The 22,749-nt window shown below is 42.2% G+C and overlaps 3 protein-coding genes across 5 annotated transcripts in view; 1 reads left to right on the top strand and 2 right to left on the bottom strand.

The window, feature by feature from the left end:
• Positions 1–22,749, top strand: part of LOC143269256 (disks large homolog 5-like) — a 340,382-nt gene that overhangs the window by 210,174 nt on the left and 107,459 nt on the right. The window lies entirely within an intron of this gene.
• On the bottom strand, positions 485–1,595 carry LOC143269266 (protein tyrosine phosphatase type IVA 2). The gene has a single exon (XM_076554369.1). It carries the CDS (start codon positions 1,189–1,191, stop codon positions 688–690), a length of 504 nt encoding a protein of 167 aa, XP_076410484.1. The 5' UTR covers positions 1,192–1,595; the 3' UTR covers positions 485–687.
• On the bottom strand, positions 4,914–19,841 carry LOC143269244 (uncharacterized). The gene is made up of 7 exons (XM_076554313.1): positions 19,647–19,841; positions 16,913–17,075; positions 15,941–16,072; positions 14,690–14,873; positions 10,747–10,862; positions 9,694–9,788; positions 4,914–9,527 (listed from the first exon to the last, which is right to left on the bottom strand). The coding sequence occupies exons 1-7, from the start codon at positions 19,777–19,779 to the stop codon at positions 9,379–9,381; spliced, it is 972 nt and encodes a 323-aa protein (XP_076410428.1). The 5' UTR covers positions 19,780–19,841; the 3' UTR covers positions 4,914–9,378.

The raw sequence follows: 22,749 nt of genomic DNA, 5'->3' as shown, positions 1-22,749 counted from the left end.
ATAAAAAACCACCTAGATCATAGAACAGATGCGCACTGCTTTTTCTTGGCTTGCTTTTTTTGGGGTTTTTTTTTTCTTTTTGGTGTTTTTTGTCGTTGTTTTCCTAAAAGTGCCCAGGTAGGCTTAAGGCTGCAGACATACGTACATCTACAGCAACAAGGATTTCTTTCTATTCCATCTACATGTATGGGGGTGGGGTAAGGGGGACAGGACAGGAAGAAAGATGGGGATAATCTACCTTCCCCAAATCCTACCACAAGGAGACCTATGTGCCAAGCATAATGGAAGTGTGTGCTCCCCAACAACTGGCTCCACACTGGTTAATATTCTGCTGGTTTTCCTCAGATACCTATTTTGAAAAACAGGTAGGATTATTTAAAATTATTATTTTAAAAAACACAGGAGGATTTTGAAATAATTCAATCCTGGCAGAAATCAAAACTCCAAAACTAGGAGCAAAATCATCTTTCACTAAATTAATCCCTTTTCCTTTCTTTTTTCTTTTCTTAAACATTTTATTCGTGTTATAGAGGGATTTCTTTATCATTTGCTTTCTTCTCAATCATTAGGAGTTGAGGAGTACTGAATCCATCACTACTTTGATGACACAGGTAAGATTCCAGATTCACATTTCCAGGTACCAAGAGTTCCCTCTAATGCCACGATCCATTCAGCCTTCCTCTACGTCTACTGAACACAGCAATGCCCATTGGTATCTCTGAAGCGTAATCGCATCTTAGGTCGGTATTTCTCCAAGTAAAGCAGCTGTTTGGAATTGAATGCTCCCCTTCTTTTTTGTCTTATGAACTGAACGGCATCTTCATACTTCATTCCACATTCAATCAATGCAAGTGCAACCAGCACAGGGGCCCTTCCCAATCCTGCCACACAATGCACTGCAACACAGCAACCTGGCTCTTCACGAAATTTGGTTTTTAGCAGGTTTAGCCAATCATCTACTATTTGATTAGGGGGTGGAGCTCCATCATCAAATGGCCAATCTAGAACGTGGATTCCTTCTTTTTCAACTGGAGCTTTATCATATGTAGCATCACAAACGCGAACCAAAGTTGTCACTCCATACTTCTTAAGTTCCTCTGTGAACTTGTTGAGAGTAGCATTGGTGGGGTTGTGAGTTATCAGAAAACGCATGTTCTCATAAGAGATCTCCACAGGGGCTGGACGGTTCATTATGGCAAATAAAAAGTGTGAGCGTGCGTGTGTGAATGTGGTAGGGAAAAGGGGGGGAGGGGGATCAATAAATCTTGAAATGTTTCTCAGCAGAAAACATTAAAAAGACCACTAAAATGCCTATTATTGATCACTACTTTCTCTGTTCAACTTGTTTATTCCTTATGAAGCTTCTCTCTTCAACACAGGCAGAAGTATTCAGAATCCACTTCAATCCAAATTCAACTTGGGCCTCAATGTCTGCAGATGGATACCTTCAGCCTCCAAAAAATCCAACTACATACAAAATGTAAGCAGCCTTTAAACTACATTTAGGCACTAGTGAGACAAGTTAAAAGTGTAGGTTCTTTTCCACTTTTGTTTACTTGATGCTTAATTTTACTGGAGTCATTAAAAGACATATGCTTGCAATTTAAAAAAAAAAAAAAAAGCCTACTACTTCTGAGGCCAGTCTCGGTGTCCAGAGTCTTCAAGGCAATGTTAATTATGGCACATATATCCCCCAAGCTCACTTGTCAGCGAAAACGCTGTGCTGAGCCTGGCAGAAGTCTGCCCTCACACTCAGAATCGCCATAAATGTGCAACGTATATTCCAACGAAAAACGCTGGCGAGCTGGGGACTGGGCATTGAAGGCCGGCGGAGGCGGGAGCGAGGAGGCGCCTCTCTCCTCAGTCACCTCGGCGGCGGCGGCGGCGGCGGGAGCGGCGGCGGCGACGACTCCCCCCCAGCCTCGGCGCGCGACACCCGGCCCGGCCCGGCGGCGGCGGCGGCGACGGCGCGTGTCCACGAGTCCGTCTTGCTGCTGCTGCTGCTGCTGCTGCCGCTGCTGCCGCTGCGTCCCCCGCTGCCGCCGCTGCCCCCGTTACCGCCGCTGCCTGCTGGCGTCGCCTCGCGCCATTCCCGGCCGCCGCTGCCGCTCCAGCCGCTCCCGGACGGACGACGGTTACAGCCTCATATGTATATATCTTAATGCACATATATATGTATATGCATGTAGCAACAATTAATGAAAATAGATGTCATAAATTAGAAGCACAGCAAAGAATAGTGTAGTGAGGGCCTGGAAGGATGAGAAAGAAGAGAAAATAATGTAGTTATAGTCTCAAAAATAATAGAAAATTATTGCATAAAAAGGAAAATTGTTACACAACATTTCACCCTTTCCTTAAAAATGTTAGTTGTTTCTACAAGTTCACATTCTCCCTTAGAGCTCTGCAAAGGCACTGAAGGCAAACACCAGTCCTGAAGTCCCTGGTGAATCAACCATTTTATGTTGGACCTCTTCTGTAAGCACAGCCCAGTGCTCTATCATGCCCAGTGAATTGGCCGTAAAGCACTACTTCTCTCATGTATATTTTATCAGAAAAACACCATCCTTCCTTCATCATCTTCCAATGTGTATGTGAGATCTCTGCTTGTGATAACCAAGCATCCCCAATGCTTCCTGTGAGCCAGTCCATCAGGAAATAATTTCTTTCAGGTATCAGTAGATTACATAGCCTGTATTTCAAGGAGGTTTAAGTAAGTGCATGACCTACTTTTCCACTTCTGTTGCACTCAGATTGATCTTATCTGTTCTCATAGCCTACAGTCCCATGAGCCAAGCTTTGACAGGATGTTTCATTGATCTTTTGAAAGTCTTTTCTAATTCAAGTAGTTGAGAGACAGAATACTCCCTGACGAAGACAGGCTCTTTTTGCAGACAATTTTAAGGCTCTCAAAAGAAAATTCTAGCATGGATTTTCCTTTTCTCTGTATAAAGGGTTGAATCTAAGTGGCATCTTCTGTCACCATTATTCCCAACACAGAATTACATTCTAATTGTATACGAGTGTACTGAATTTTGGCCTAAGGAATTTTAATGAATACAGCAGTTTCTTATATGATCTTGATTTTTTTATGTTCCATAAAACTTCTAACTTATGATTAACTCTATTTTCTAGCTTTTTTTTTTTTACATCTTTGCACTTCCATTTAGAAAATTCTATGGATTTTACCTCTTAACAAAAATTCATTTAGTCAGAAAACCTTTTTGTGTACTTCATGGGAGAGAACTAATATACATTGAATATCTCAACTCATTGAATTCATTATGTGTAAATTGCATTTGTCATATAAAGAAACAAACTTAGATGGTGTGTTTGCAAGTTACTAAAGTATAAAGTTGTTAGATGTTGATTTTGGGCTTGTTTTAAGCACAAATCGCATTTTTAAACAAACATTCTTTTACAAAAGATTTTTAGTGTCACAGTGTCAGAGATCTAAGGAATGTCACATTTTAGCAAGTGTTGTGGAAGAAGGGATTACAAAGACTTGGGGTGGGGAAATATGGAGAATGAAACCCACAGAGAAAAGTTTTTATTTGTATGATGTAATTAATATTTACTAAGGCACTGTACAAACTCAGGGAGTCAAAAGTGGTTATAATATCCTGCATGAATAAGGGAAGAGCAAGAAGAAGGAGAAATAGAAGAGGAAGAGTAGTAGTTGTAGAAGATAGATCCAAGGTTGGCTGGATTGATAGGGGTAGATAGATGGATGGATTGATAGATAGAGATAGGTGATGGAAAGTTAAATAGATGATAGATAGATAGATAGATAGATAGATAGATAGATAGATAGATGTGTACATACGTACCTACATACATATATACAGTTTTTCAGTCTATACAATACAGTACTTACTGAGTCCACCAAAGAGAGAGTGTCTCCAGAACATTTGTCCTTTTTTCTATATTGGTCAAAGAACTAGATCTGGGTGAAGAACTCAGAGCATTGGGCTCAGCAGCACAAGGACACCCCATTAAATAATTAGTCTGGAATCTTTTAAGTAAAGTGGAGATGCAGCAACTTGATGTAATGAAATGTAGAATTGCCTGCAATTGAAAGATCAGAATGAGATGGTTCATTCTAGAATGTTAATCAAGAAAAGTCAGAATAAGGAAAATTAAATATAGGAGGAAGTCTGACAATGTGTGAGAAAAGTCTTTATTTGTTAATGCTTGAGTGATTGGCATTACACATCATCCTTGAAATTTAAAATATAATACAATGGGATCATTCTTTGAGAAATCATTTCCACACTTGATGTAATATTTTCTATTAAGTTCAACTCTCTGAAATCTTGTAAGAAAAACAAACATTATGGATCATGTTTCTGTTAAAAGAAGTAGGAAAGAATTACCGAAGCAGATTTTGGGTTAGTCCAAGCTTCTTGGTAGGAAGTGTTACTCCTATGTTATTTTTGAGACTTGATTTTTCCTAAAAATATCAGCCCAAGTCAAGATTTGAAGTTATATCAGGCCACAACAAGATGCATTATAACGCCATTTATATTATGCTATGTCCATATTCATTGGTTACTCAGATGAGAGCTTGGATCATATGGTGAATGGCACATCCTGGCGTGCATGTATTGAGCATAGTTCGTGTTTTAAATGAAATGTATATAATCCACACAGTTGGTACTCAGGAGGTCAACTTATATCTGTAGATTAAGTCTGTGAGTCCAAGATTCTCCTTTCTTTCTTTCTTTCTTTTTCTTTCTTTCTTTCTTTCTTTCTTTCTTTCTTTCTTTCTTTCTTTCTTTCTTTCTTTCTTTCTTTCTTTCTTTCTTTTTTTTTTGTTTTTCGAGACAGGGTTTCTCTGTGTAGCGTTGAGCCATTCCTGGAATTCACTTGGTAGTCCAGGCTGGCCTCAAACTTACAGACATCCGCCTGGGTCTGCCTCCCGAGTGCTGGGATTAAAGGCCTGCAACACCACTGACCGACCCGGCTGAGACATTAGTATTCTAAAACATGCAATAACCACAAAGGCTATTTAACTTCTGAAGTGCCTTGGAAATTTTGATCCTTGTAGGAATGTTATATTGGGAAAAGTATGTGATGATTGCTGAAACTGGTTAAATGCTGAAACCTGAACTGTCCACAGGGGCCTGCACAGCACAAATGACCAATAGCCTTAGACCAGGGAAGTGCACGGGGCACAAAGGACAGACTCTCAAAGGCACAATGCCAAGAAGAAACATGGCATTTCAATGACTCACCCTGGAACCTTCCTTGGTGCTTTTTCACTGGTTATTTCCAGTGAATTCCCTTACCTGCATGGCAGAGTAACTTCACTTTTGCCTTTTCCCATGAATTACTCTGGAAAGCAGTTTCTTCAAGCTGGACACACAGCAACCCTCTTCCCATCAAGAATTCTTTCCACTACAGTGAGCTTTTATTAAGAGTGTCATTCATTTGAAACAAAATTCAGCTCAATTTTTTCACAATGCACTTTAATAATAATATTTTCTAACTTTCAGAACCACAAGAAAAACCTCTAAGGTAGAAATCCATGAGTTGATCATGGAAAGTACCAGGGAAGGGCCAATGAGATGCCCAGTTGGGTGGAAGGAAAGAGTTTACTCCTTCTAATTTGTTCATTTACCTCTATATAAACAGAATGACAGAATGGCATGATGTGTTGTGTATGTTCATTCTCTGTCATATGTATGTATGTATTTCTCCCTCTCAAAATAAGCAAATGGATATATTTTACTGTTTTAAATTTGATCGGTAGATTTCCATACACTCGTCATATGAAATAATTAATTTTTAAAATAATGAAAAAATCGATGCAGCTCACAAATGTTTGTAACTCCAGTTCTAGAGGAATCGACACCCTCACACAGGCATTCATTAAGGAAAAATACCAATACATGTAAATTAGTGAATAAACAATTAAATTTTTGTATTTGATAGTGGTGTCAGGAGCCCCAGAAGCATCCCACAGAACTAACTAACCTAGGCTCATAGTGAACCACCAACCAGGTAGCTTACATGGGACTGACCTAGGCACTCTGCATATATTTCACTGTTGTATAACTTGGTCTTCTGGTGAGACACCTAACAGTGGGAGCACAGCTTGTCTCTAATTCCTGCTTTTGGACCCCATTCCTCCTACTGAATTGCTACATCCAGCCTTAATAGAAGAGGTCATGCCTAGTCCCACCACAACTTGATATAACATGGCAGACAGATATTCATAGGAGGCCTGCCCATTTTTGAAGAGAAGAAAGAGGAGGAATGGGTGTGGATCAGGAAGAGTGGAGGTGGGTGGAGGGTTGAGAGGAGAGGATGGAGGTGAAATTTTGGTTAGGATGTAAAAACAAAAATAAACAAATAAATAAAAACATTCATTACAAAAGAAGGAAGAATATTGATGTTTATAATATTTAAATTTGAGATACTAAAAAATGTCCCTCAAGGGACATTACCACTTACTCTAACTTTATAATGTGCTTGTAGTTGTACAGGGATAGTTAAATCATGCTAGGCATAATTTTGAGCTGGTCTAATACATAATGTGTTTGTCTTGTACTTGGAATAATTATATCATGTTTAGGGATTATTATGACCTGGTTATTTTCCATTTTGAAATTAATTATGATATAAAAAGATATAATTGTGTGTCAAGTTGACATGGGGTGAAGTTGTGATGGCTCTTTTTGGTTGTGAAATTTACTACATCTGCAATTAAGCAAAAACCAAATATTGAGGGGCACACCTGTGAGGTATTTTTGCTTAATTTGAAGAGAGAAGATACACATGTAATCAGATCTTTGCATAAGGAAGACATTCCTTTCATCTAGTTATTGATGGAGAAAGAAACACCTTCACCTCAGATGTTTTAAAGCCCAAAAACCCCACCTGTAATCAGCCAGGCCTTGTGCTGGAAGCCCATATAAAGAAATGGAAGAAGGGAGCTTTTGCTCTTTAGCTGCTTGGTCTCACCTTGCTAGCAAGTTCATTCCATCACTGGCATTGGAGCCAACTTCTCTGGCATTCCAGACTATACTACTGATGGGTGAGACATCAAGTGTAGTGGACTGAGAAACTGCTGGATTCTTGGACTTTGTCATCATAGCCAGCCAATGTTCAAATAGCTGGAGCACAGCCTCTAAGTCATTCTAAACAATAGCCTTCTGTATATACAGAAATTCATTCAATAAGGTGTTAGACCAATGGAACCATGACCAATGCACCAGCCAGGTAGAGAACTTTTAGAGTAGTTTGGGTCTCACAACAGCCTTATCTCAGTTATAAATCCACATGGTCACATTCCCTTAACCTGTGTTTTAGGTGATGATTTGATGCTGGCCTACTAGGTTTCTATACCTTCTGGGCGAGAAAGTAAAATAACACAAGTCTGAAATTTCTCAAACGGAACACACAGTAATCTAATTAAATGAGTAATTATATGAGATGGAGAGATTCTAGTTTAAGTGAGAAATGAAAAACTAGATGTCTTAGCTTCAGTGGGGTAACACCTGGCACCCCCTCCACCACACACAGGAAGATCAGAGGACAGTAGGTTCTTTTTACCCTTGATGTGAGAGCTCCAGTCTGGAGACCCAGGGGATAACTTTCTTTACACATTAAATCTCTGCCTCACTGTCAGTCTCAGGAGTCAGATCTATCCCAGAGGAGCTTCACCAGAGTAAATCAGTCTCTGGAAGAACTTTCTCAATATAATCTGAGATCTGCGTGGTAATAGAGCAGCTTCAACCACTTCTCTCCTTTTTTAGTTTTGCACAGAATCACTCTGCACCACAGATATGTGGCCCCTAATGCAGGCTCCATCTACTCCACCTAGTCATGAGGTTCCTCCCAACATTGCTTATCAGACCATCAAGAGGGATTCCTCATCCTACCTCAACCCCCAGGAGGGTCTTCTCAATATTTATTACAACAGACTGGCTTAATAGGTGTTGTCAACCTAGAAGAGATCTAGCAAATATGTTCCAATCTCACAGTCAGTGACTGGGGTAGGATCCTGAACCTATGAGAGCCCTGAATGGATGTGTGGCAGCCTAAGACAATTAGCATGCCTGTCCCTACAGTTTTCAATAAACTTCAGTCTTTGGTGGGGAGTGATCCAATCCACCTAATACAGCACACAGGGCTGGGAGGACAAGGGTCTATTACAGGACTGTGGAGATGGCTCATCCATTAAGAGCATTTATTCCTGTCTCAGAAGACTCACAGGACAGACAGCTAACAATCCTTTTTAACTTAAAATGCAGGTGGAATCTGCCCTCACCTGGCCTTTGTGGGAATTGCATGTATGTGGTGGCAAAACACCCATAAGTATAAACAAAAGCGCCACAAAATATCCTAAATTGTCTTGCAGGAAATCAGCTCTGCTGTTCACTTATCACTCATGATATATTTCAAGAAAACCAGAGGCAGATTGCTTTTTACTTCCTGATTTCCTTTATACAAGTTTAATGAGCGTTCTCATTTCCTGAGTGGCCTGGAACAATATACTTGTGTTTCCCTTTAATTTGGTCTACATGAAGTTCCGTGAACATGTGTGTACAGTGTACCACATTTTACTGGTAGCTAAATATATGACATCAAGGATACATTATGTCTAATTTTTCTATTATGTAGTGGGTATCCATGAGGTAGGCTATACACCAACATCCAAGTCGCCACCCCCCTGTGTAGCCCCGAGGCCCATGGCTGGGAAATCTGTGTGCAGCCCAAGATTCCAGGAACTTACTGAGATACATCCAAGCCTGTGATTTCTGGGTTTGCAGGCATGTGAAACCTCATCTGACTAAAGAAGAAAGAGTCTAGAGTGAAAAGTTTGAAATTTATTTTATTCATAAAATACATTCATTTTACTCAATGAGAGTTTTTAAAACAGCAGTCATTATATCCAGTATATAGCCTTAGCAAACTACTAAACCAATGACAAGAATAAAAGTATAACAAAAATTAACACAACCTTAAACGAAAATGAATAAAACCAAAAACCAAAGCATAAATATCCTAAGATATAAACCAAAAAAAAAAAAAGAGGAAATATCAGTTTCCTTTGGAATTTCATTATGGAAGAGCAAAAGAGTTGAGGAACTGGCATATTCTCTCTAGTGAAGTATCTTCAGCTACACTTGCCCATAGCATGCCTTCAGCTTGAAAACTGCACTAGAGAGAATCTTATGCTTTTGGTGAGGTCTGTCTGGATGGCAGTGTGACATTAACACCATATTCCTTGTCAGATTTCCATCACATATGGAGTCAGGGTTCTTAGTAATTTCTGTTGTGTTCTCTGTATATTAGACTTGTTTTTACAAAACTTTTGTCTGGGGATAGTGAGCCAACAGATGTGGATCCGATTGTGGCTGGACCGCCTCATGGTAGGTTGATATTAGCCTCACTAGTGAGTTCAAAGCTGAAAAGAGGTGGCATTTTCTGAGGAGGCCTTGAACCTGGAGTGTAGAATGTCATGCCTTCAAGGTGTCTTTGGCTTCTTCCAGCCTTCCCAGTCTCCTTAACAGGTACTGTCAGGGAAAATCAGAAAAGAAAATAGATTCAGAAACAGTTTGGCTGTGCACATGCCAAGAAAATCAGGGCTTATTCATCCCTAATAAACAAAAGCTAAGGAAGGAAACACACCCCATGAACACTCTGGCTGCTGGGGATGAGGCTCAATGGTGGCTGACTTGCCTGAGACATAGTGTTTCTGCTTCAGCAGCTTCATCTTCAGAAGGCTCTCATCCTGGGCTGTGGTCTGCTCCAGTTTCTGCTGGAGGTTTTCAAACCTAGGGGAGAAAGGCAGCTGGGACACAAGCCTGGGGGGACCTGCCATGTCAGCTTTTGAGCCCCCACCAGATCTGCTCAGTTAGACAATCGAGCATTACCTCTCAGCTGAGCTCATTCCCTGCTTCCCCAAGGGAAAAGGGTCAGAGAGCACCTGGGCAGGATTTTTTTCCCTCACCTTTTAAAAACTACTAGACATTGAACTGGAAAATACACACTGTGCTGGATTAGAAGAAACAGCCTATTTCTCCAACAGTCCAAAGACATCATTTTGGAGAAATATCAGTTTGACAAAATCTGAGGGACAGGTCAGGACAAATGTTGCTGGTCTTGATTAGATACCAGGTGAATGAGAACCTCCTGCAAAACTCTATGCCTGCCCTCTAGTGGAGCCTACACAGCAATGCAGAGAAGGCTCTGATTAATCCTACAGCCCAGACCCCTGAATGGGATTAATTTGTCAACTCCTACTCTGTTTATAACCAGAGTAAATCTTTTCATAAGAAACTGATAAACACTGTGGAGAGCCTGCAATCAGCAGGAGTGTGCTGTATTCAAATCTGCGAAAGGGTAGACACTTATCTCTAAATGTGATGTTCCTGATGGAAAATAAAGTTGCAGGAGGACACACTTTCCTTCATGATTGATGATTCCCCTTCTAGGTTTATGGCTACCATGGGAATATTTGTGGGGAGATCAAACGTTAGATTTGAGATACTCAGAGCATATTAGAGTTCTCAGAAGGGAAGAAGGGGACACAATCCCCATAAGACCAAGGAGAAAGCATATTGCTTCCTGGACAGAAGTTCCCGTTGACTGAGACAGCAATTACCTCTGAGGTGTTCATTCACTTGCTGTGGTTAGGAGCTTTACCAATTGAACAGAAACTCAAAGAGGACAGAGATCTAGGTACAGTGGACCCACTTAGATCCCCCTGCTTCTGGAAGCCTGAGCTCCTACCTCATCTGGGACACAGTGAAGTGATGCTGCAGCTTTGCTGCCAAGTCCCTTTGCCGGGTGAGCAGCTCCTTCTGCTTCATCAGGGACTGAAGATCTTCCTCAAGTCTTTGATGTTCCTGTTCATTAGAAGATTGTGTTTTTAGGAGAGGGTTGTCTGTACCCCTGTACATATAGATGCATGCACATACACATACATACATACATACATACATACATACATACATACATACATACATATACACACACACAGTTGAACACACACATGTACATGGATGCACACATACAAGCACACTACATTGTCTCCATGTTTGCTTTACCAGATAACACTGATGTAATATGAGATCACCTGGGATACTATGAAGAAGAAAGTGACCTTTCATTAACCCACAGCCTCTTTACCCATATTCCAGCAAAGAGAAAGGAAAACTCAAGATGCTCTGAACACAGTGATGTTGAGAAGATTGTGTACTTTTACTCTGTTTAGATAATTTTTCATTTTATTTTTACTTTATATGTGCAGGTGTTGCCTGCCTGTGTGTCTGTATAACACATGCATGCCTGGTGATCTGGGAGAAGAATTCAGTATGCAGATCAGTCAATGTAATGCTTGCCTTGTAAACCTGTACACAGATAGGTGAACCCCAGGGATCCTTTACCAGTAATCCAAGCTCTCCTAGCAAGTTCTCCAGTCTGTGAATTGAAAGCTTAGTTCCCCAGCACAGGACCACTGGATGGCAATGGGCCAGCCCCTTGCTCGCTTCCCAGTGCCTCCAGGGAGGGCAGCTTCCTCCTAAAGAAGCTCTCTAAAGCACAGGTTGCCTCAATTTAGGCCCAAAGCAACATGCTCAGAAACTAGAAAATCTCTAAACTCAGGAGTCTATATTAACCTTTCCTCCAAGTAAGATGACTGTGTCAGGGATTTCTTTGAGTAACAGAAGGTTGACTAACTCAGCGAAAGGATTGCATGTATTATTCCATGTTTAACTATATTCCGTGGACCACATTGTATGTTTGCACTCATCAAGGATGTGCATCTGAGTAGTTTCTAGTTGGTGGTGTTCTGATGAATCCTGCTGTAACCCTGTTGTCCTCTCTTCTCTGTGGACACCTACATTCCAGTCTGGAATCAATGGTCCACTTGGAGTCTGCATTCAATATTCTGAATAATTTTAAAGAGCTTCTCACAGGGCTACAACATCTTACACTCCTACCAATATCTGATAGTTCTCATTTCTCCCAACCTTCCATCAGGCCGATTTTAACTCAGAATGAAGAAGTTTAGAATAAAAGCAGTTTCTGAGTGCTGCAGACACAACATGGAGTGGGTGCTTTAGAGTGTGAGGAGCCTAAGGGGTGCACTGAGACAGCCTCTTCTCACACCTCAGCATAGCTGTGGGACGTCTGCTGGGCTGAGATGCAGCCACAAGCATCTCCGCAGTCTAGAATTTCTCAGAGAATAAAATCCAGGCCAAGCTCCAAGGACAAGGTTAGCTGAACCAAGGTTAGGGAAAGGTGCAAAGAAAATGGCAGCAGACAATGAGGAGAAAAACAAAACAGGATGCAGGGAAGTCATCAGTGGTCAGCCACCATTCACCTGAGCAGAGAAGGACACAAACCTTCAGGCAGCCTTTCCTCTTCTCAGTAGCTTCTTTCTCACCTTTATGGACCCTATTACTTTGTTCTTATCCTGAGGATTTCTTTGCAGATAAATAATTCTGCCTCTACAAATACCTGAAAAAATTTTAGCTTTCATCATTTTTCTGTGTTTTGTTGTAGTTAGCTGTGTGGACATACAGAAGGATGGACAACACCATCTGTTCTTTGACTGATGCAAAGTGGTACTAACTAGATTAGGGATAGTACTTTCTCATTGAACTCTGTCTCCACAATTCTTAAAGATGTTCCATTGTTCTATGAGTGAGTGAATATACACATAGAGGCTCAAACACATATTTTCATACCCACAAAATTACACATAAGAAAACACACAAATACACACACACAACTCTCTTGAACCCAGAAGGGAAAGGGACGAGGCTGGAATGTTGCAACTCTTTTTGTACTACAGGGAGAGGTAGTGGGTCCGCCCTGCTGTCTACAAGCTCTTAGACACAGCCAGGCTTTTCTGCCCTGGCCTGAACTTGTTTCCCCTCCTAGGGCAGTTTTTATAGCAGACTCACTGATTGTACAGATAAATAGCAACCTCTGCACAAATGAGTTTGACCACACAAGACCAAGTGCCCATGGAAGAGGGCTTGACATGAAGCCTCCTGATAGATCCAGTTGACCCATCATAGTCTCCTCACTAAACCTGCCCAGATTCTGACACAAAAGACATTGATTGCACTTCAAAATGGAAATCACCATTGTCATTACCCAACAACTTTTGACTGGATTACAGTGCATATTATGTGAAAACAGTCCCAGTTAAGTCAGATGGAGGCTATGTAGGTCACCCATAGCACTTTCTTGAAATGAAGTATTCTATACTACTAGTAGGAGGAGTCTTTCCTAAGACACAGCTATAAATATGATAGAGTGAGCATCAAAATGTCAGGTTCCATGTTGTGTAGGTAGTAAGATAAACCAGACATTTCATGGGATGTTATCTCTATTCAGTGAAAGAAAAGTCTACATTGATTTTTAAAATAGCTCCATTGTTTGATTTTTTTATTTATTACAAAATGCATTTGTTCCAAACCAATAAAAAAGTGCAGAAATTAAGAGAAACCAACAAGTGAGTTTACTTTCTGACCAAATGAATCATTTATCAATGAGATGAGACAGAAAAAGACAGGAAGCTCTAGTGTGAGGAGACAGCGATCCAAAGACCTGTGGCTATCCACTTAGCCAGAAGAGAAATTCTGAGGTTCAGTGAGAGGCCCAGGCTAAAGGGAATAAGGGAGAAAGCAACAGAGGTCACTTGATGTCATCATCTGGCCTTCCAACAACCCCACAAATGTAAGCATCCTCAGGCATGTATACACCACACATAACATAGACACACACACACACACACACACACACACACACACACACACACACACACACACACCACAAATCATAAGTGAACAGAACGCAATGAGGAGGACATCAACTGAATGAGGATGGCATTACCAGTTGAATTGAGACTCCTCACACTAGCTGTTTCAAGTGAGACCCACAATTCTGCTTTCCATCATTTTGAGACTATACATGTCTGGGGAAACATGCTGTGCTTCTGCAGGCTATGTTGGTGCACTTGGAGAAATTGTTCTCTTAAAATCTCAAATCTGCCACCCTGACCCTTGTCTGTCATAAGCCCTGGCCACATCCCTGGTCGTCCAGTGAGCTTCCGAGTGTAAGATCCAGGATGGGAGAACTTGCCTTGCCACTCAGAGCAAACAGTACTGACAAGCTGTTACTTAAGTTTCTGTCAGTGTGAATCAAGAGCTTGGCCTGGTAAAGAGAACACCATGGAAGTCTCAGAAGAAGAGGGTAAAATAATATGTGACACCCAAAAAGATGTCCACAAGACCGAGTCATTTGGCTATTGTAGGGGACGTTCCTCCTTCCATGCTGTTTCTGCCTCTGATCTCATATGACCTGTGCCAAGCAAATGAGACCCAGACCCTTGAACTCATTCACACCGATCTCTGTGCTACTCCCTAAGTGGCTCCCATCACAGTACTGCTGCCCCATACTAGCATATTGGTGAGTGACATGTGATTTACCCGTCTCCCTCAATGGACTGCAGCTTCTAGCAGAGCAGTAGGGTTTGCTTTTCAGTCATGCAGTGCCTTCCAAGAGGCTAACTCCCCAGAAAGACTTGTGAATGATCACAGAAATGAACTATTGGGTGGGATGGGTCAGGTGGATAAGTGAGTAGATGGTTACATGGGCGTGTGTATATGTGTGTGTATGGGTAGACAAGTGGGGGCTTGGCCCTGCTGCTTCAACCTACCTGCTGCTGCTTTGTCCAGAGGTCATACATCTTCTCATGGGCCTCCTCACAGAGCCTCCTTGCCTCCTCACAGGACTCTTGTAGTGAAATCTGCTCCCCATGCAGCTTTCTGTTGTTCTCTTTCAACATGCTCACTTTTTCCCTTAGCTGAGTCCATTCACTCAGGAGCTGACTGTAGAGGGTGCTGAAATGTCACCAAAAATGATGAGCTCCACCTCCATCTCCCACTCCTGCTCCCTAATACCATGATTCCTGCAAGATCCCTTGTACCCATTCCCAACAGCCCTGGGTTGGAACCCAGATTAGCCATGGCAGCATTACTTAGGTGCAGGCCAAAGCCAGAGAATAGCCAAATTCCCGAAAAATTCCAACAACTTCTGAAGACCCTGACTGTAAAGGATCCATGTTCCTCTGAAAACTGGATCCCCCACTTCCCCCATACATACCCTGGTGTTTAATTGTTCACAGTATTGGGAAAACATGAGCAGGTAGAAGGAATCCATGCTCTGAGCGGGACAGAAGATCCAGCAGGAATACATTCCATCTTTATGTCCCATTGAAACCATTCTGTGAGCTCCTGCCAGAGCCGCAGAAACCATTCATGGTGCAAACCATGTTTTCTGTCAAGAAGCTCCAGAAGTTGACAAAAAAACGTTGAGAGGGGTTCTCAGACTCTTCACTCTTTGGAGAACTCAGTTTAGGAGGCACAAGTCCAAGAGATATAAGGCAGGCTACTTGCTAAGAGGTAAACAGACTAGAAACACAGCCCAACTTTGTTCTAAGGTGAAGAAGGTACTGAGGAATGTTTTACTGTATACTGTGAATATGTGTTGCTCCCATTGGTTAATAAATAAGCTGCTTTAGCCTATGGCAAGGCAGGATGGAGCCAGGTAGAAAAATCCAGACAAGACAAAGAAGAAAGTCAGAGGTAGAGCATATGCCAGCTGCCACCCAAGGAGAAACATGCCAGCAGCCTGGCCATGCAGAAGCCATGTGGCAAAATATAGATTAACAGAAATGGGTTAATTTAGGGTGATATAGCTAACTAGCAAGAAACTTAAGCCATCAACCATACAGTTTGTAAGTAATATAAGCCTCAGTGTGTTTATTTGGGACCATTTGATGCAGGAGTTAGGTCAGACAGATTCCTCCTGTTAGCTACATCAGGCAGGACTGGAAAAACTTCAGACTATCAGAAGCAGTCCTTACCAATTTTTACTAAATTAGTAAATTACTAAATTAGGCACTCACTGGTAGGAGTTGGTCTGCTCACTCAGCTTCTTGCACCTGTACGAGGCCTCACAAACCTCCTTGGGGAATTTCTGTACATCTGACATCTCCTTCTTATGCTGTGTTTTCTGCATGTCAATCTCAGATTTCAGCCTGTGGTAGGGCATGGCCCAGGACAAAAGAACCCCATGAACACGGGTGTCAGGGACCACATGAATTAAGGTTCTGTTTTGTACTACACTAGCCCACTGGATGTCACACCCTGAATTCTATACTGGATCTCCTGGTGTGCATTAGACTTGCCTCACTGTCCCAGGGCCAGGAAAGGCTGGGTGTCAATAGGGAAGGAGACAGGACTACACGAGCTCCCTCAGTAGCCCTGGACAGGTAGACTAGCTCTCTGAGAAGGTCTTGGAGTCTATGGCACAGATCCAGGTCTATCTGAAATCTGCAATGGCATTCCTACTGTCTTGAGAAAACAGATTCTTTCTCCTTGTAAGGGTACCCAGAACTCATAATCAGTATTGCTATGGAGAAGGCACTACATGAGGAAGGCTGTATAAACTCCCATACACAGATAGAATGTCACAGAAATGCAGATAGGGGGCATTGTCTCATAGTGTAAGGAACAAGCTGAGAGGAGCAGAATTGAATTCCAGGCCTTCTGGTCACACACAGATGGACTGAGTAGGACCACCAGGCCATTCAAGCTGCTCCCATAGCAAAAAGCAAAAGTAAATATCAATTCAGAGCACTGAGCATCTCCTAAAAGCCAATGCCTGTCAAGGCCTCTTGAAATGCATGTTGTGATCTTACTCCCTAATGCCCTTCTCTGTAGATTGTGATTCAGGGCACAGGCTCTAGGTTTCATCTGGAGGAATCAGAACAGCCTGTGTCCTATCTCACTTATACAAGCTTCGGCTCTGCCTTTCAGATGTACTCAGGACACAGTAGGGTCAAGACAGTCACCAGGGAAATGGGCATGATGAGTACCTGTTGTTTAACTCATTGTTGTTATAAAGGGCCAGGAGTTCCAGCAGTTCATTCTTCTCATTGGTCATCATCTGTAACTGAAGGGTCAGTTTATCCACCTGGTTCAGCTGCTGCTCCTGCTCAGTGAGGAAGAAGGGTGTGGATGATGCCTTCCTAGTAGTCCCTGTAGGTACATAAACACAAGTGAATTTGTACAGACGAATGGCATAGGGCCAAGAGAGATCATGTGGAGTCCCAAGAGGAGTCCTGAGGAAGAGGAAATGCATGGAACCCGGTGAAGCCCTCAAATATCAGAGCAGATATCCTTTAACTGGGGACCATAAGTCATGTGTCTGTCTCCAATCTCTAAGGCTAGATATATGCCTTATGACCTACTGCAGCCCCACTGTCCCTGAAAGGCATAAGGAAGGCCAGCCATGTTGGTTTGGAATTGTCAGCCAATACCTGATACAGTGCAAAAAAGTCATGGATTGCACAGGATCTATGAACCAAAGGCTGAGGGGCCCCCAACTGTTTCAGGCCCCCTGAATGGGTGAGACAGTCATTTGGCTTGATCTGTTTGGGAGGCAGCTGTGCGTTGGTGCCGGGTCCTGGGCTCGTTCCATGAGTTGGCTGTTTGAATCATGGGACTTATGCAGGGATGCTTGGCTCGGTTTGGGAGGGGGGGACTGGACCTGCCTGGACTGAGTCTACCAGGTCGACCCCGGTACTCGGGGGAGACCTTGATCTGGAGGAGGTGGGAATGGGGGGTGGGCTGGGGGGAGGGGGGCGAGAGTGGGAGAACAGGGGAATCTGTGGCTATTATGTTGAACTGAATGGTGTTGTAAAATAAATTAAAAAAAATAAAATAAAAATAAAAATAAAAATAAAAGTACTCGATTGCCTGGTGCTTTGAATCTCCCATCCCTGATAACCTGTGTGCAGGACTAAAGGCAACTCAATGTCTCAGACCTTGGTACATGGATAGTAAGTTTCCCTTCCTGGTATTTATATCAGATATCCATGAGATCTATAGAAATCCACTGAGAATAAAGTGCAGCAACATCCTACCCTGATATCTCATTAGTGGTTCTGTGCCTCCTTTAGCATTTGTTGACAATCATAATGAACTGAATAGGGTCCCAGCAAAGCAGCTGCTTCCCTGACATTTCCTGGCCCTCTTCCAACTAATCATCAGACATCCTCCACTTTCGATCTGCTCTTTAGGAACCCAGGTAAGCTGCATAGGCCCATTGCTTCAATTGATCACAGCTACTGAACCCCATTAAGAGAATGATCATGTCTTGCATCAACTGCTGCTTAGAAATCCAGGGCTTTCTATGCCAATTAGTGTTCTCAGTTTTGCCAACATGTTGATTGGTGAACCTTTAAACACTTAATGAATGCCTCAATGGCAAATGGCATTGCCACAACACTGGTGATTTCACAAAAGATGCCAATGACACTCAGGATACAATAGAATTTCCAGAGAAGGGACAGTTAGGGTCACTGCTAATGTCATCACCTATCTGATAACAAACTCTTCTCCAATTCACCAAAAGCCAAGCTGCCCTTTTCAGCACTTTCCCTGAGACAGAGCAGGGCCTTCAGCACCTTGTCATTCCAATCCAGAGATCTCACTGACTCATTAGAATCTACTTCATTCTAATTCAATAGTTCATCATGTGTGGAGGGCAAGACTCATCCAAACACTGCCAGGAATGGCTCTTCTCATCCTGAAGAATGCTAACTAATAATATGAGAAATAAAGGATGCTAAGAAATTAACTCAGAATAATGGGAAAGGAAGATCAGTTCCACAAGTTGAACAAGCAAATTAGAGAAGATCCACGGGGCAGTTACAATGTATGGGGATGGTGGAGGATTATGTGGGTCCTGTCAGAACAATGATAGGTCACATATGTAATGATTAAACTTTTGCCGGGGCTGGAGAGATGGCTTAGAGGTTAAGAGCACCGACTGCTCTTCCAGAGGTCCTGAGTTCAATTCCCAGTACCCACATGGTGGCTCACAACCATCTGTAATGAGATCTGACGCCCTCTTCTGTATACATAATAAGTAAATAAATCTTAAAAAAAAAAAAAAACTTTTGCCAAAAGCTTCACCAGAATATATTCCATCCATCAGGATGTTATCAAAGGTGTTATCAACTATTGAAAGATGTGACTGAAAATACCTAAAGACTGGGCTTCCATAGGTGAGCCCTCTGACACCAAGAACAAATACTTACGGGAAGAGTGGTGTCCCAGTCCTGCACTCAAGATAGAGGGAAGATGACTGGCTAGTGAGAAGGCATGAACTCAGAAACCTTAGGGACCACTGACATGCAGCAATACTTGGTGGCTCCTGCCTTGCCAGTGGTTGTTTTTTAAAATGTGAGAATCTCTAGCATTGATCAGGGGACTTTACTCTCCTTGTTATTATTGACACACACCAAAAGGCATCCAGTGTGGGTGAAGTGCAGGGCTGGTACTGAAACCTCTTTAGACCCTCTGGGCTTCCTTCCCACTCAGAGTGAAAGCAGAGGGCCCTCAACAGAGCAGCTGCAGCCTTGACCATCCCTGACTCTCTGCCAAACTAACCAAACTCAACTTTGTTCTGCTCTTGAAGAATTCAGAGGACTAAAATAGTCCCATTGCTTCTCTGAAACTCTCATCTGCTTAGCCTCACTCCTGGAAGCATCAGATCAATCCTTCCTCCTTCAGGAAGCTCCCCATCCATTTCCCAGGACTCACTGCGCTTTCCCCAGAACCATCTATTTCTTGATGTGTGACATGGAGACTGAAGGCCATCTTCCTTCTGCTTCCCTTTGGTGTCCCTGTGCTCTCCATCCTGTCTCCCAAGAATCCTGTTCAGTCTAGACAGCATGTCTGTAGGTGAAACACGAGACACTGCACAAATGCCCCAATGACAGTTGGTGTTGCCACAACACTGGTGACATCACATGGAATGCCAGGGCTCTCCAGGATACAGTAGAATGTCCATGTGCTGATGATGTCACCTGGTATAGCTATTTCATCCCTGTTACATACCTCATCCAAAAGTGACTTGAAACCAAGGTGCCATTTTCAGGAGCCTCTGGATTCACAATGGAAGCCTTTAGGTAGATCCTCCTTCCAAAGCCAGAAATCTAGGCCTCTGCTTCATTAGAAACTTATCTAAGTGAAATTGAAAGCTCACTTTGCATGCACTGTCCAGGGTTGGATTTCCCCCTCCTTAAGATTCATAATCAATATTTTGAGAAAAAAAGGGGCTTAGAAATTCGGTCAGGACAATGGAGAGTTGTAGGAATGAGAACTCTTAACAATCCCCCAGGGAAGTTCCTCAGAATTGTAGAGATTGGTGGGCTCAAAAATGTTACATCGTTAGTTATGAAGATTCCCCCAGAGTGGCAGTAGAGCTAACTCAAACTATGAGGTTGTTAGTGAAGATGTGGCTAGCTCTGGACAGGTCTGGTTGGAGCCACTGAGACCAGGTGAGCTCTCAGATATTGAAAGCAAGCAATTCATGGAAAGAGTACGATGACCCAATCCTTGAATTCCTAGACTGAGGAAAATGTAGTGGCAAGTCAGAGTTCAGTGTTGTCTATGGAGAGGCATCATGAGTGAAATGTAAACACCCAGACACACACACACACAAACCGGGCATACAATTATGGAGTAGAACATGATGTAGATCACTGCTATGGTGCTTCAACCAGTAAACAAAAGCCAAATGCCTATTTTTCTAGTCACATGTTCCAATCCACATGCTCTTGAAGAGGTGGCACTGTTAGCTTTGGGTACAAGATCCATTAGGAGAACATGAGAACAGCAGGCAAGGGGAGAAATTCAAGAGTTGTTGCATCATACAGCTTTGTAATATCCAAACCTCACATTTCTTGTCGTGACATCGCTATAAAGAGAAGCCAGGTCATGGTCAGCATGGAATGCATGTTCTCCAACCAAATCTGTGGACCTAAGCATGATCCTTGCAACCTAGGACTGATGAAACTTTTGGGTGGTCTGTGTCATTTCAGATTTTGAAGCTTTAAGCAAATAAATGTGATTGTCAACTTTATTTCTAAATAGAGTCTTGTGAAGACCAAAAAGTTGAGGACATACTGGAATTTGGGAGCAAGGCATGTCCCCTAAACTGATATAAGAACTAAACTATTTTAAGAACATAGATGACAGTATTGGGGGTAAAGAAATCAGAGGAGAGAGGTGGTATAGAGACAGTGGGAAGATACTCAGAGATAGTGATTGCTCACATGAATCCAGAGATGAGGCAGTAGATCTAGATGGAAAAGTATAAAGGATTGCCCGCAAATCCCAGTAATTAGAAAGAGGCCTGAGTCAGCTGTATAGTTGAGACCTCAGACAGCTTGGTCTTCCTAACAATCAATTGTGGAACATCACACTTCCATGAACAGATACCCTGCCCAGGATATATAGTTATTCATCCAGCAAAGACAGAAAACCCTTCTGCATGGTTCTGCCTCTTATTTCACTGATGTCCCATCCAGAGGAAGATTCATGTTCTTCCAAATGCCCTGAGATCAAGCTGACAGGAGACATCACCTGCCTTCTACAATGTTCATCTCAGCCCACTCTTGGTAGTTGGATCATGTTCAGGAAATGAACTGGGGGATAAGACTGTGCCTAGCCAGTTCTCAAAGTTCTGGCTTGAGACTCCCCCTCTGTGAATGTCAACTTTCCTGTCTTCTACAGGCAGGGGAGTATCTCAGGGGTCTGCGGGTTTCTTCTCCTTTTTACATGCTTCGGGTGACCCAAGGGACAGCCTCCTCAATCTTATTCACAGCTGCACAGGATACAGCCTGGCTTCAGACTCCCCAAATCTGGCCTCAGCAGCCATGGGAATGGTGGCACAGTCAACATGACTTTTTACATACATATATATATAAAATGTTGTAACTATAACTGCTAGTCTTCAATCCCATCAAAGACCCGAGAAGGTATATAATGGTACCTGACAAATGGAAGATGGATGCAAGCAACTTTCGGGAATCTTGCAAGAGTAGACCAAGACAGCTGGCAGCCTGGACAGTCAACTTATGTTTCTCAGCATTGTTGGTGCATTCACATTGGCTACAGGCCTAGAGTAGTTGAAGACTAGATAGTTGTAATTTTCTTTAGTTATGAAAAAAGATAAGTTAGAGATGAAACCTTAGACTCACAAATATAGATAGATAGGATATCTTCTTTAATTTTGCCAAATATAAATAGAATAATTATTATAAATAGACTAGATATTGTAATTGTAATTCTTGCTTGATAATTGTTTTGTTATTTGTAATTTCACTTTGAGAAAGTTAAAACCTTCCTTTTTGAAAAAAAAGAAAGGGTAAGTGCTGTGGGATGTTCTGTAAGTTAAATGTGTTGCTCTGATTGGTTAATAAATAAAACACTGATTGGCCAATAGCCAGACAGGAAGTATAGGTGGAACAAGCAGGGAGAATTCTGGGAAGTGGAAGGCTGAGGTAAAGAGATGCTGCCAGCTGCTGCCATGAAAAGATGTTAAGATACTGGTAATCCGCCAGTCACGTGGCAACTTGTAGAATAATAGATATGGGTTGTTTTATTGTACAGGATTCTTTTGTCTCTCCTGGGTTTTTTGTTTTCCCATATGAATTTGAGGATTGTTCTTACAGGCCTATGAAGAATTGTGTTGGTATTTTGATGGGAATTGCATTGAATCTGTAGATTGCTTTTGGTAAGATTGCCATTTTTACTATGTTAATCCTGCCTATCCATGAGCATAGGAGATATTTTCATTTTCTGACATCTTCAATTTCTTTTTTCAGGGACTTCAAGTTCTAGTCATACAGGTCCTCCA

The sequence above is a fragment of the Peromyscus maniculatus genome, chromosome 18 (assembly GCF_049852395.1).
Source record: "Peromyscus maniculatus bairdii isolate BWxNUB_F1_BW_parent chromosome 18, HU_Pman_BW_mat_3.1, whole genome shotgun sequence".
Classification (NCBI taxonomy): domain Eukaryota; kingdom Metazoa; phylum Chordata; class Mammalia; order Rodentia; family Cricetidae; genus Peromyscus; species Peromyscus maniculatus.
Note: the sequence above shows the minus strand (reverse complement) of the source record. Positions and strands in the feature narration are given on the sequence as shown.

What these genes read in the sequence shown, in the direction of transcription:
- LOC143269266 (XM_076554369.1), bottom strand. Translation starts at nt 1,191, where the DNA reads ATGAACCGTCCAGCCCCTGTGGAGATCTCTTATGAGAACATGCGTTTT.
- LOC143269244 (XM_076554313.1), bottom strand. Translation starts at nt 19,779, where the DNA reads ATGCTGTCTAGACTGAACAGGATTCTTGGGAGACAGGATGGAGAGCAC. An exon ending in AACAATGAGTTAAACAACAG is followed by an intron (nt 16,073 to 16,912) that starts GTACTCATCATG and finishes GCCCTACCACAG; the next exon opens with GCTGAAATCTGAGATTGACA. An exon ending in TTCACTGTGTCCCAGATGAG is followed by an intron (nt 9,789 to 10,746) that starts GTAGGAGCTCAG and finishes TTTCTCCCCTAG; the next exon opens with GTTTGAAAACCTCCAGCAGA.